The sequence below is a fragment of the Muscardinus avellanarius genome (genome assembly GCF_963383645.1).
Source record: "Muscardinus avellanarius genome assembly, chromosome: 10".
NCBI lineage: Eukaryota > Metazoa > Chordata > Mammalia > Rodentia > Gliridae > Muscardinus > Muscardinus avellanarius.
The window spans coordinates 54,668,219-54,680,946 of record NC_137796.1 but is presented as its reverse complement, the minus strand read 5'-3'; the positions used below and the strand labels follow the sequence as shown (position 1 = coordinate 54,680,946).

Below are 12,728 nucleotides of genomic sequence, written 5' to 3'. Positions count from 1 at the left end.
CCCCGCCCTCCTCACTCGCCTGCACACGGCCCCGCCCCGCCCGCCGCCCGCGCGCCCCGCGGCCGTTGGTGCCACTCGGCCACCGCGGCGGGCGCCCCTGGGCCTCGCCGCGCCAGCCGGGCGGAGAGCAGGCCGCGGGGTGGGGGCCGGGCCTCCCTCCGCGTGCCCGCTGGCGCTCACCGCCTCCGCCGCCGCAGGCCTGGGGCCGGGGCCGCCGCTCCTGGCACAGCCAGCCCTGCGCGGCGCCCTCTCTAGCTGCCGCCGTCGCCTCTCGCCTGCTCCGCTGCCTCACTCTCGCCCCAGCCGCCCTCAGCAACGCCCCTCCCACCTTCCTCCTCAGCCGCCGCGCAGACGGCACGACGCAACCAATCACCGCCTGGTCGGCCCCTGCCGTTCGGCCAATCGGCAATTATGTCTCTGAGGCTTGGGCCAATCGCGCGGAGGGTCGTAGTCTGCGTAGCGCCCAACCAATCCGATAGCGCCATTCACTCACCGGCCGGCCCCCGCGTTGATAGCGCCGGCCCTCTTAAGCCTCCCTGGAGGCTGCTCCTCCTCCACCTCCTCTTGGACCCCGCCCCTGACGGTCCGAAAGGGGAGCGTCGAGCGGAGGGCGGCGCGGTGACGTCAGAGGCGGGCCGGCGCGGCGGGCGCCATCTTGGAGCGCCTGGCTGGAGCAGTGGTCGGGTTTAGGGAGAGTCTGAGTGCTCGAGACCCGGGGCTCCTCGAGGGCGGGAGCGGGGAAGTTGGGGCTTGAGCATCCCCGAGGGAAAAGGGAGAAAGTCAAGTATCAGTCAGCGTAAAGAGAGGGAAACTGCAGTATCACGTGAAGGGAGTAAAGGTGGAAACCGATGCTTCAGACTGATTTTATTTAAAAAGGGGGAGAGGAGCCAGGCGTGGTGGTGCCTGTTTGTAATTCAGTGCTGAGGAGGCTGAGACCGGAGGATGGCAGGTTCGCGGCCAGCCTTACCTACTTGGGCCCTCTGCAACTTGGTGAAACCCTGCTTCAAAAGTAAATGAGCCGGGCGTGGTGGCGCACGCTTGGGAGGCTGAGGCGGGAGGATCGCACGGGTTCGAAGCCAGCCTCAGCTACTTAGTGAGCCCCTGTTAACAAATAAAAAAAATATATAGGTCTGGGAGTGTAGCCCGGGGGTAGAATAACCCCTGGGTTTCATCCCCAGTACCACAAAAAGAATAAACGGCATGGTGGCGAATGCTTGTAATCCCAGTACTTGGGAGGCTGAGAGAGACGGATCCAGGTTCAAGGCCAGCCTCAGCAACTTAGTGAGACCTTGTTTCAAAATAAGGAATAAAAAATAGGGCTGGAGCCGGGCGTGGTGGCTGATGCTTGTAATCCCCGCGCTTGGGAGGCGAAGACAGGAGAATCGCGCAGGATGGAAGCCAGCTGCGCTGGCGTAAGAGACCCTGTTTCCAAATAAAAAAGTATAAAAATAGGTCTGGGAGTGTAGCCCGGAAGTAGAAGGGCTTCCAGGAACCCCAGTATCACCAAAAATATCACCCAAAAAAAGGGCTGGAGGTGGAGCTCGGAGGTAGAATGACCCTGGATTCAATTCCTGGTACCGCAAAAAAATAAATAAATAAATAAAAATAAAAATAAATAAATAAATAAATAAAAAATAGGACTGGGATGTACCTCGGAAGTAGAATACCTCTGGTCCCCTCCCAGTACCATTAAAAAAAAAAATAAAGATAGGGGGGTTAAAATGTTAGAAAGCAAGAAGAAACCTGAGAGAACAAGGAAAGCCTAAAGTATGTGGGAGGAAATGGAAACTGGAGGGAAAAAAAATCAGGATTAGAAACCCAAGTGCGAGTTGGTCCCCAGGTACAGTGTGCAAGCCTGTAATTCCAATACTTGAGAGACAGACTGGAGGATCACAGATTCGAGGCCAGCCTCAGCAAGTAGGGAGAGACTCACCAACTTAAAGATAGACTTTTTTTTTTTTGGGGGGGGTAGCTCAGAGATAGAATTCCCCTGAGTTCAATCCCCAGTACCAAAACCACACAACAAACAAACAAAAAACCCAGGAGTGGTTGTTCAGGCCTATAATTCCAGTACTTGGGAGATTGAGACTAGAGAATCAGGGGTGTGAGACCAGCCTTAGCAACATAGACTCTCATCAACCCATCAAGACCATTTCAAAAACAAAAAGAGTTGCCGGGTGTGGTGGCTCACACTTGTAATCTCCGAGTTTGGGAGGCTGAGAATGGAGGATGGCAAAGGTTCGAAGCCAGCCTCAGCTACTTAGTGAGGCTCTCAGCAACTTCTGTTTAAAAAACAAAAACAAAAAGAGTTGGTAGTGTAGCTCGGAGGCAGAATGCCCCTGGGTTCAAGCCCCAATATCAAAATAGAAAAAGAATGACAAAAGAAACCAAGTATAGGGGATAGAGGATCTGAGGGTGAGCCTAGAGGAAAAGATCCCTCTAGCAGATGGCCTGTTCCGCATCCTTTCAGGGCGACTCTAATCCTGCACAGCTCAGGGAAGATGGGCTCTCATGTATTTTAGGGCTCACCTGGCCCTCTAGCCTTGGGAGCAAGTTGTACTGTTGAAAATATTTTACAAGAGCAATTCCTTGAAGTGGAGGACCAGGGAGCTGGAAGAGATGCACTTGGTCAAACCTCTCCTCCCTACCTTCTCCTTATTTCTTAGATAAGGGAACTGAGGCCCTGAATTGGGTCATTTACCCATCTGAAGCCAAAAAGCTATTAGAAAACTGAACACAGTGAAAGAAACAGATCTGCAGCTGGGTGTGGTGCCACACGCTTGTAATCCTATTACTCAGGAGGCTAAGACATGGATTGCAGGTTCGAGGACAATTAGACTCTCATCAACCTAGTGAGACCCTGTTTCAGAATAAAAGTACAGTAGGGTTAAGGGTGTTGCTCAGAGACAGAATGCATTGGGTTCAATCCCCAGTAACACACATACACAGTCTGGCTCAGCGGGACATTGTACATGCCTGAATCCCAGTACTTGGGAGGCTGAGACAGGATGATCACAGGTTTGAGGCTAGCCTCAGCAATTTAGCAAGACCCTGGGTTTTTTTTTTTTTTTCCCAGTACTAGGGATGGAACCCAGGGGCATTCAACCTCTGAGCTACACCCCCAGTCCTATTTTTTATTCTTTATTTTGAAACAGGGTCTCACTGAATTGCAAAGGGCCTCACTAAGTAGCTGAGGCTGTCCACGAACCACGCTCCTCCGGTCTCAGCCTCCCTAATGCTGGCATTACAAGCGTGCGCTGCCACACCCAGCAAGCTCCTTTTGTTTGTATTTTTTTTTATTTTTTTTTTGTGTGTGTATCTGGGAATGGAACCCAGGGGTATTTGACCTCCGAGCTATACCCCCTTCCCTATTGTGTATTCTTTATTTTGAAACAGGGTCTCACTAAGTTGCAGAGGGCCTAAGTAGATGAGGTTTGTCTGCGAACTGTGATCCTCTTGTCTCAGCCTCCTGAATGCTGGGATTACAAACGTGCACCACCACGCCCAGCAAGCCCCTGTTTTAAAATAAAAAATAAAATAGGGCTGGGGTTGTAGCTCAGGGAACACTCACAGGTTCAATTCCATGTACCAAAAAGCAAAAATAAATAGGTCTGATTCTTCAGTTACTACCTTTGCTATGTCCTTCCATTGATTTGTAACTGGTTGTCCTTACTTTTCCACTAAACTCCCTAAAACCAGTCCCCTGTAGTTGAACCAGGGGCTGCCTGTACTGGTATACTGGCCCTGCCACTTCCTAGCTGTGATTCAGGAGGAAGACAAATCCCCTGTGCCTCAGTTTCCTTTTCTGTGAAATGGGGCTAATAACAGTCTCTGTCTCAAGGGGTTGTGGTGAGGGTGGAGTGAGAGCTACATATAAGTTATTTTTATTAGTATCTCAAGGCGCCTAATAATAATAATAGCTGGCATCTCCTGTGTTATGATATGCTAAGAATTATACTTGGTGTTTTCCATGCATTATTTAGTTTAATCCTCTCAACAACCCTCTAAGGGAAAAACTATTATCCTGAGTTTACAAAGAAACTGAGGCCCAGAGAAGTAACTTGTCCAAGTTCCCATAATTAGGAAGAGACTGAGCCAGGATTCCAAGCCAGGAGTTGATCCCACCCAAGGTCCACACTCTTACCTCCCCCAATTTTATTTTCATTTTGGAACAGGGTCTCTCTAGGTTGATGAGAATCTCACTACTTGCTGAGGCTGTCCTTGAGCCTGCCTCCCCTGCTCTACAGCCTGGCAAATGGCAGGGAACAACTGCATGTTGTTGTTGTTGTTGTTGTTGTTGTCTTTTTGGAATCGGGGATCAAACCTAGAGCGCCACACCTGCAAAGCAGGCGCTTTGCCAGTGAGCTACATCCCAGCCCCTGCGAGTGTCTGTTGAATGGATGAACAAAAGTAGTAGACCAAGCCAGGTGTGGTGGTGCATGCTTGTAACCCCAGTACTTGAGAGGCTGAGACAGAAGGATCACAGGTTCGCCGACAGCCTCAGCTACTGAGTGAGGCCCTCTGCAACTCAGACCCTGTTTCAAAATAAAGAATAAAAAATAGGGCTGGTGGGTAGCTCAGAGGTAGGATGCCCTTGGGTTGAATCCCCAATACTGCAAAAACAAAAATAAACAAAAAGTAGTAGACCAATCCAGGCATGGTGGCATGCGCTTGTAATCCCAGTACTTGGGAGGCTGAGACAGGAGGATCACAGGTTTGCGGACAGCCTCAGCTACTTAGTGACCCTTTGCAGCTCAGTGAGACCAAAGAAGTTGGTGAAAATTAGTGAGCTCTAAAGCTAGGCCTGCATGCTCTAAGAAAGTTGGGGTGTGCAAACCTCTTTCAAGCCAGGTGTGGTGGCACATGCTTGTAATCCCAGTACTTGGGAGGCTGAGATAGGAGGATCTTGGGTTCCAGCTTCAGCTTCTTAGTGAAGCCCTCTGCAACTTGATGAGACCCTGTTTCAAAATAAAGAGTCAAAAATAGGGCTGGAGGTGTAGTTTGGAGGAAGAATGTCCCTGGGTTCAATCTCAAGTAACACACACACACACACACACACACACACAGCCCAATTTTATTTTCATTTTGGAACAGGGTCTCTCTAGGTTGATAAGAATCTCACTATTTGCTGAGGCTGTCCTTGAGCCTGCAATCTTCCTATCTCAGCCTCCTAAGTACTGGGTTTACAGGCATGTGCCACAACACCTGGCTCCCCAGACTCATTTTCCCACTTGAAAATCTGAGGGCCTAGTTTAGCTTGTCAGGCTAAGGGACTAAGGTTTGGATCTAGGGGAACTCTGCCACTGAGCTACTTCCCCAGCCCTTTTTATTTTATTTTTTATTTTTGCAATGCTAGGGATGGAACCCAGGGGCATTCTACCTCTGACCTACACTCCTAGCCCTATTTTTTTTATTCTTTATTTTGAAACAGGGTCTCACTGAGCTGCAAAGGGCCTCACTAAGTAGCTGAGGCTGGCCGCGGACCGCGATCCTCCGGTCTCAGCCTCCCGAACGTGAATGCTGGGATTACAAGCGTGCGCCACCACGCCCGGCTACCCCTTTTTATTTGTATTTTGAGACAGGGTCTCCTGAAGTTGCTCAGACTGGCCTCTATCTTGCTCTTGTCCTTCCTCAGCTTCCCAAGTACTAGGATTACAGGTGTGTGCCATTGACCCCCGCTCTTAGACCCCTCTGTGCTAGAACCTTCTGCTTGTGCTTCTCAACTTATTTGGGTGGTCAGGTCTCTTCACTCTATATACAGGAGTAAACGGGCCTGGTCAGACATTCTGGAGGTGGTAGCACCAGACCAGCACTTCTGGGACAGATTATATTTAGAGAAGATTACTGTTCTATGTTGGGATCTCTGCATAAGCAAAGGCCAAGAGGTGTGCGTGAGTCCGGGCCTCAAGCCTGGCTGGATCTGAGAGTGGGTGTTAGGGGGGCTGTGGGTGCTGCCCAAGTAGGGTGAGGAGGTGTGTGCAAACTGGCGCTCCTGATGGGTCAGATGTATGTTTCACATGTATATCAGGAGTGATCCACATGCCAGCTGCAGAAGGCTCCCCATGCCAGGCCTATGTGTGGTCTGAGAGCTGCCACGTGCCAGTTGTGTGTGCGAGGCATGTGGTCACGTGTGCTGGGGGCTGCACGTGAGTGTGTCACTGTCTCCTCCCCATCACGAGCATGGGGGTGGTGGTGAGTCACGGGCTCAGCCTTCAGTGCCAACTGTCATGTTCTTTCCCCCAAAATTTCACCCCCCCACCCAGCCGTGCACCCCCCCCCCACTCCAATATCCATGTTGATACTCTCTGTTCCATCCCCCTACCCTGCTAGGCTTCCTCTGAGAGGCAGCAGAGTGTTCCCTGGGAAGGAGGGAGGCCCCTGGCTCTACCCTCCAGCTCCCTACCCCTGCGTGGTCTTCCCTTACCACAGCACCTCTGCTCTGGTGACTAGAGAAAGAAGCCCTCATCTCTGTAGGTCCCAAGGATTTCTTTAGGCACTACAGAGAGTTCCCTTCTCTGGGGCTATTTCTATTTCGGGGGCGTCTCTCTTGTCCCCAGGGGCCAGCCACTCCCTCCTGAGTGAGCCCCTTGTGTCTATGAGCCATGTCCTTGTCTCTGGATCCTTTAGTGCCTGTGGGCATCTCCCCGTTTCTGTGACTTTCTGGGGCTCTCTGCCCTCTCCCTGCCTCTGTGGTCTGCTTTCTTGTTGCCCTTTCTGTGGACCACTTCTGCTGCCCCAGGTGTGTCTCCTGTCTGTGTGGGCCTCTCCCCCTCCTCAGGGCTCCCTCTGTGTCCAACTAGCCCTCTTCTCGAGCTCCCTAGCTTCCTGGTCTCCATGGGCCTTTCGTATCCCCAGGCTTTCCCTTGTCCTTGTCCTTATGGGCCCATCTCTCTGGATCTTGATGGCTGCCTTGCTGTTTCTCTGCATTTTCCTTCATCTCTGGAACCCTCTCTCCTCATCTCCCAGCCTTCTCCCCAGGTCTCCCTGCTGCCTCTTCACTCCGTGGGCTCCAGTGCCCAGAGCTGCCCTGCCCGGCCAGGGCGGTGGCATGGTGGTGGAGGGGTGGCCCCGGGGGTGGGCCCTCCATCCAATGCAGCTCCTTCCTCTCATCAGCATTCTCCTCGCGGCCCCCTCCCTCGACCCTCCTCCCTCCTCGCTCTCGGCCTGCCTCCCTCCCTCCCTTCCTCCTGCCCGCCCTCCTCCCCGCCTGCCTCGCTCCCTCCATCTCTCCCCCACCCCCGCCCCCCGAGCTCCAGGACCCAGCGCGGGCGGCGGGCGGGCAGGCAGGCGGCGGCGGCGGCCTCAGAGGGGAGAAGGAGCGGTGGCGGCGGCGGTGGCAGCAGCCAGCAGCCAGCAGCGGGGAGGCCGGCCCAGCTGGGGACACGGAGCCGGCAGCGGCTGCTCCTCGCAGGAGACCGGGAGTCTGTGGCCAGGCCCTCCCACCGAGGCCCTGCGAGGGCCGCCCCCGGGACACCCCACCCTCCTCCGCCTTCCTCTTCCACCTGCTTCTCTCCATCCTCCCCTCCCTCCTCTTCTTCCTCCTCCCCATCTCTCCACCTCATCTGCCCCCTTCTTGGCCTCTCCTGGGCTGCCAGCACCCCATCCTCCCCAGCCCCTCCACTGCCCGGCCTCCCCTGGTCCCCAGCATGCTGCTTTTGGGGCTGAGGGCTTGAGGACTTCAGGCCCTAGCCTCATCCCGGGCAGGGTCAAGGCTCTGGGGGGAGGGGGGGAAGGGGGTGACCCCCTCCCCCCCTGCAAGCCCTCCCCTCCCCCACTTCGCCCAATGGCCAGCTTCCTTTTCTCCACCCAGTCCTCACCCCCCGTGGCCCCCCCAGGCCGGCCTGGCTAGGGGAGGGGGCGGGGGCCCTTTCCTGGGCCGGCTTCCCCCTCCCCCGGCTTTGCCAGTGTCCCCCCTCCCTTCCGTTTTCACCTTCCTCTCCTCCTTTCCTCCCTCCTTCCCCTCCATTTGCTCCTTCCCCCTCTCCTCTCTCCCCTCTCTCCTCCATTTTCTCCTTTCCCCTTCCTCCCCTCCCGGCCCGCCCTCTCCTTTTCCACCTGTCCTTCCTCCCGCTCCTGGGAGCCACCGTTTTGGATTAGTTGGGGGCCACCGCCGGCGGCGGGGGAGGGGGCCCTGTGGACTGCCCTCTCCCCCCGCCCCAGCCACACCACCACCCAGCGCCAGAGCATCCCTGTTGTCGCTCCTCGGCCTCGAGGGAGCCCAGCCCTCCGTCCCATCAGGATCCGTGAGTGTCTGCAGGGCGGGGATTGGGCTGGTTCCCGGGTCCTGGAAGGTCGGGCTCACTGTCCATCTGATGGAGCCCCCACATTCCCTGCTTCCTGAAGGCAAGGACCCTCCCCTGCTAGGGGCCTGCTTTGGGTCCTCCATCTCCCCCGCCTCCAGTTGCCACGACCCCTTCTCACCCCTACTTTTGGGTACAGAGTTTACACCTGCCCTAGTCCTGCAGCTTCTTGGGGTCCTGTGGGGCTGACTCTCTCTACCTTGTGGTGTCTTACTTCTCCTGGAGCTCTTGGCATGTCCCTGCTCCTACTTTCTATGAGCTTAGGGTTCCAGTCCCAGACCAGCTCCTACTCTCTTTCACTCTATTTTTATCTGTCTGTCTGTCTCTTTCTCTCATCCTCTCCTCTTCTGTGCCTGCCATAGGCCTTGGCCTTATCCCGTCCAGCCTCTATCCCCTGGAAATTAATTTCCATTTTTGTCTCTTGTGTTCATGTGTCTCTTGGGCCTCTCTCTGACTCTGCCCAACTTCACTCTTCTTTGCTGTTATCCTAACCCTGTCTTCGTGTGTCGCTGTTAAATTCTGGTCTCTGACAGATGTGCCCTGCTGGCTGGCTATCTGTCCACTGTGTCTTTCCATTCTTTGCTTCCTCCCTCTTCCCAACTTGGGCCCGGCTCAGGGCTTGGAGGCTGTTTTCCATGCTTTGCTCTTTGCCTCCCTGCAGACCCACTCTGGCTCCCCAGCCCTGTCTCTCACTCTCTGTTCCCTGGTTGTTGGGCGGTCTTGCTCTTCTACCTCACATTCTCTCTCCCCGCTGGCGCATTACCCGGCCTGGCCTCTCTGCTCCCACCTCTCCCCACGCCTGGGGGGTTGCGGGGGCCCTGGATCTTTCACGCCCCCACAGGCATCCCTGAAAGTCTCCTGGTGGCGGCACCTCTGTGCGTGGGGGCCGCCTGGGCCCTTCCAGGCACATATGCTCTTTGTTCCACCTCAGTTTCCTTCCTGGCTCCTTCTTGCTCTCCTCCAGTGTGTGAGTCCGGCCCCCTCCCTGTGTGCTTCTCCCCAGGGCCTTCCACCTGCTTCTGCTCCTCCTGCAGCTCCAATGCTCAGCCTCCTCTCTCAGACCAGCCCTCTCTTTGGAGTGTGTTGTTTCCCTGGCCTCTCCACAGTTCTTGGTGTTCATCCTCGTGTTTGGGGGGCCTCCCCCTCATCCCATTTGCCTCCTTACCTTTGCTGCTGTCTCTTTTGCTGCTATGCCGCCACCCCTCAGGGCCCCTGCCTTGGGCCCTTCCCCGCGGTAATTGACTGCATTTCCACCTTTCTCTGACTTGGCCTGAGCCTGGGTCTGTGAGCCCCACGCCTGCTTGTTTCCTTCCCTGTTCTCTCACAGCCTCCATGACTGGTGCTTCTGCCCCCTTGGTGTCTCACTGTGTCGTCTGTTCTCTCCTGTTTAGTCCCAGCTCCCACTTTCCGGCTCTGTTTTTCTTTGCATGCTTTCTTGGACCCTGTGTCCATTTGATTCCCCGAAGCCTGTCCCTACGCTGTGTCTCTGTTTTTCTGCTCTCACCTGTGTCTGCCACCTGTGGGTCCTTGCCCTTCTCCCCCCCCCCACCCCCTACCCCTCAGTTTTCTATTTTCTAGTGTCTATTCCCTGTTTGCTGCAGAAGTCCCTGGTATCTCAGGACAACCCCCTCCCTCCTGTCCTCTCCCAGCCCCACCCTCCCGCCCTCTGGCTGTGAGCTTTCCCAGCATCCCTTGCTCTTCCACCCTTGACAAGCCTCCACCTTAGATTTAAATTATAGTCTGCAGCCACCAGCCTGTCCAGCATGCCCTCTTATACCACTTCTCCCAGCCTCTCCTTCCCAGAGACCCAGAGAGAGAGAGAGAGAGAGAGAGAGAGAGAGAGAGAGAGAGAGAGAGTGGTGACTTGCTCAAGGTCACACCGGGAGGTGGGGGCAGAGCCTACATCATTGGGGTCTCCTGCCACCCTGGCTGCATGAGCTGACCCAAGGTCTTGGCTCATGCCGCTTCTCTTCCCTGGTGGTTCTCATTCTGGTGTCTCACCAGCTTAAGCTCTTCCTCCATGGGGCCTGAGTTGGGTGTGGGGAGACACCAGGATCACCCCACAGCGCCCTGGGCCCCGCAACAATCCTCTTCCATGGAGAGCCAAGTATCTCTTCCCTTGGGGGGGAGCATGGCCCTTGACTTGGAGGAGCTCTGTGTGCATCTGGCCAAACTCATCCCATCTAGTGCTTGCCTGCAGAAGGCCAGGTGCATCCAGAGCGGACCCTTCCTCCCTGGGGTGGACAGTTGAGTTGTGAGGAGCAAAGAAGCGCTGTCTCCCTCTGTTCCTGAGCGCCCACAGCGGGGCGGGGACGTGGCGTGTATGCACTTCTGGCACACGGCTCACTCTCGCCTTACCCACGCTCTTTTCTTCTGGCTGTCCTTGGTTGCCTCCTGAGTTGATTTGTGTCTCTCCATTCTTTTTCTCTTCCTGTGTCTTGGCATCTCCACCGTGGTCTCTTCTTCCCCCTGCTTCTGTCCTTTGTCTGTCTCCACATCCCTCCATCATCTCTTTCCCCATCTCTAGCTCTCTGTAACTCTTTTTCTCTTTCCGTACTTGTTTCTCTCCATCTCCAGCTCCATTTCCTGTCACCTTTCTCTTCCCTTGTTATATCTGTTTTTCCTTCTCCATTACTAAGTTTCTACATCTTTCCCCTCGCTAAGACTTTTTTCTTGGAGACTCTCTCTTTTAGCCCTTTTGCTCTGTTGGGCCTATGTGCGTCTCTCTTTCTTTCCATCTTTCCCTCTCTTCCCAAGTTTCCAAACTCCCGGATACTTCCCCCACACCCCAGACACCGGATATTCAGGCCTTTCTGCCCATGGGATTGTGGGAACCAGGGACATCAGGAAGGTGGCAAGTGAGGCTTGGGATGGGGTTGCCTAGCAACCATTGCATCCTCTCCAGCCTGTTTCTGTTGCCTAGTAACCACTGCCTGCCCAGAGACAGGGGCGGGACTGGGTGGGGGGTTGGCACTTCCTGGTTTCCTGTTGGGGTGGTGCTGGTCCCTGGAATCACTGCTACCTGAGAGCTCTAGCATGCCTTGCTCCTGCTTGGGTTGCTGTGGGTAACAGTGCCTGTCCCATCTGTGCCTGGACACTGTGAGCTCCTCCTAGTTGCACCTCTGAGCCTGAGCTTCCTTCTAGTGGTATCTCAGTACCACAAGCTTGTAGTCAGAGCAGGGTCCTATAGAACTGTGAACTCCTCACTAGAGATGTCCTGGGGGCTGTGCTTATCATCTTGTCCACATCAGCAATCTCCCCTGGGATCGGGGGCCTCCCTGCAGGTGGCGAGTGGGGGCCGCGGCAGCTGCGTCCCCATGAGGAGGGGAGGAAGATGCCGGCTGAGCTGCTGCTGCTGCTGATTGTTGCCTTCGCCGGCCCCAGCTTCCAGGTGCTCTCATCACTGCGCATGGGTGAGGCCCCACAGCACCCCACCCTCAGAGACCTTCTTGCTGGGCCCTGGGGTTCCTTCTTAGGAACCCAGGCATGCCAGTCGCCTGGGACTAAGAACTCTGGGCCTGAGGTCCCAGCAGTGAGGAGTTCTGGCCCTAACTCCTCCTCCCTCCAGACACAGAGGTCCAGACTTCCAGCTCTCTTCAGCCTCATCTCGACCCTCAGTCCCTCTACCCACCTTCACTCCAGAGCCCAGGAGTCCAGGCCCCCAGCTCCTCCTTCCTTAGGACCCAGGAGTCTGGTGCCCAACCTCTGTGTCCCCTCAGCTGCAATCCTGGACGACCAGACAGTGTGTGGCCGTGGTGAGCGTCTGGCTCTGGCCCTGGCCCGGGAGCAGATCAACGGGATTATCGAGGTCCCAGCCAAGGCCCGAGTGGAAGTGGACATCTTTGAGCTGCAGCGGGACAGCCAGTACGAGACCACGGACACCAGTGAGCGGGGCTGCAGGGGTGTGGGGTGAGGCAGGGCAGGCCGGGGCCCTCAGTCCATCCCTCCTCTCCTGGCCTCCTCAACTTGCCTTGGCCTCTTCTAGCTCCATCTGCCCCCTTCCTTCATGTCTGTCTCTGTCTTCTCCTTCCTGGAGGTGGCTGCTGCTAGGGGCAGGGGCCCAGGCGGTGAGGCCAGGGGCTGAGGGTGAGTTAGCCGATGCATTCTGGAGAAGGCTTTATCAGGCGAGCAGCATGTGGAGTGGTGTTGCCCCACACACACCCGGTGGAGACCAGCCCACTACATGGCAAGGGTGTAGTAGTGTTTGTTGAATCCTGATGGCCCAAATGAATGTTAATGCATGCCACTCGAACACATGTGCTCAGGCCACAGACCTTATGAGCTGCTGCCTTAGAACATGTTTAGAGCTGGGGAACGTAGCTCAGCGGTATAGCTCCTGCTTAGCTTGCATGAGGCCCTGAGTTCTATCCCTAGCACAACAGAAAAACTTTTTGTGGTACTGGGGATTTAACCCAGGGGTATTCTACC

The 12,728-nt window shown here is 55.5% G+C and overlaps 1 protein-coding gene across 1 annotated transcript in view; it reads left to right on the top strand.

Annotated features, from left to right (window-relative positions):
• Nucleotides 1–11,634: 11,634 nt before the first annotated feature.
• The window catches only part of GRIK5 (glutamate ionotropic receptor kainate type subunit 5), a gene marked incomplete at both ends in the record, with an annotated part of 71,834 nt that continues 70,740 nt past the window's right edge, over nt 11,635–12,728 (top strand). Inside the window, 2 exons of the mRNA XM_080703090.1 lie at nt 11,635–11,713; nt 12,020–12,184. Of these exons, the coding sequence (XP_080559216.1) occupies nt 11,635–11,713; nt 12,020–12,184 (244 nt within the window). The remainder of the gene's footprint in view (nt 11,714–12,019; nt 12,185–12,728) is intronic.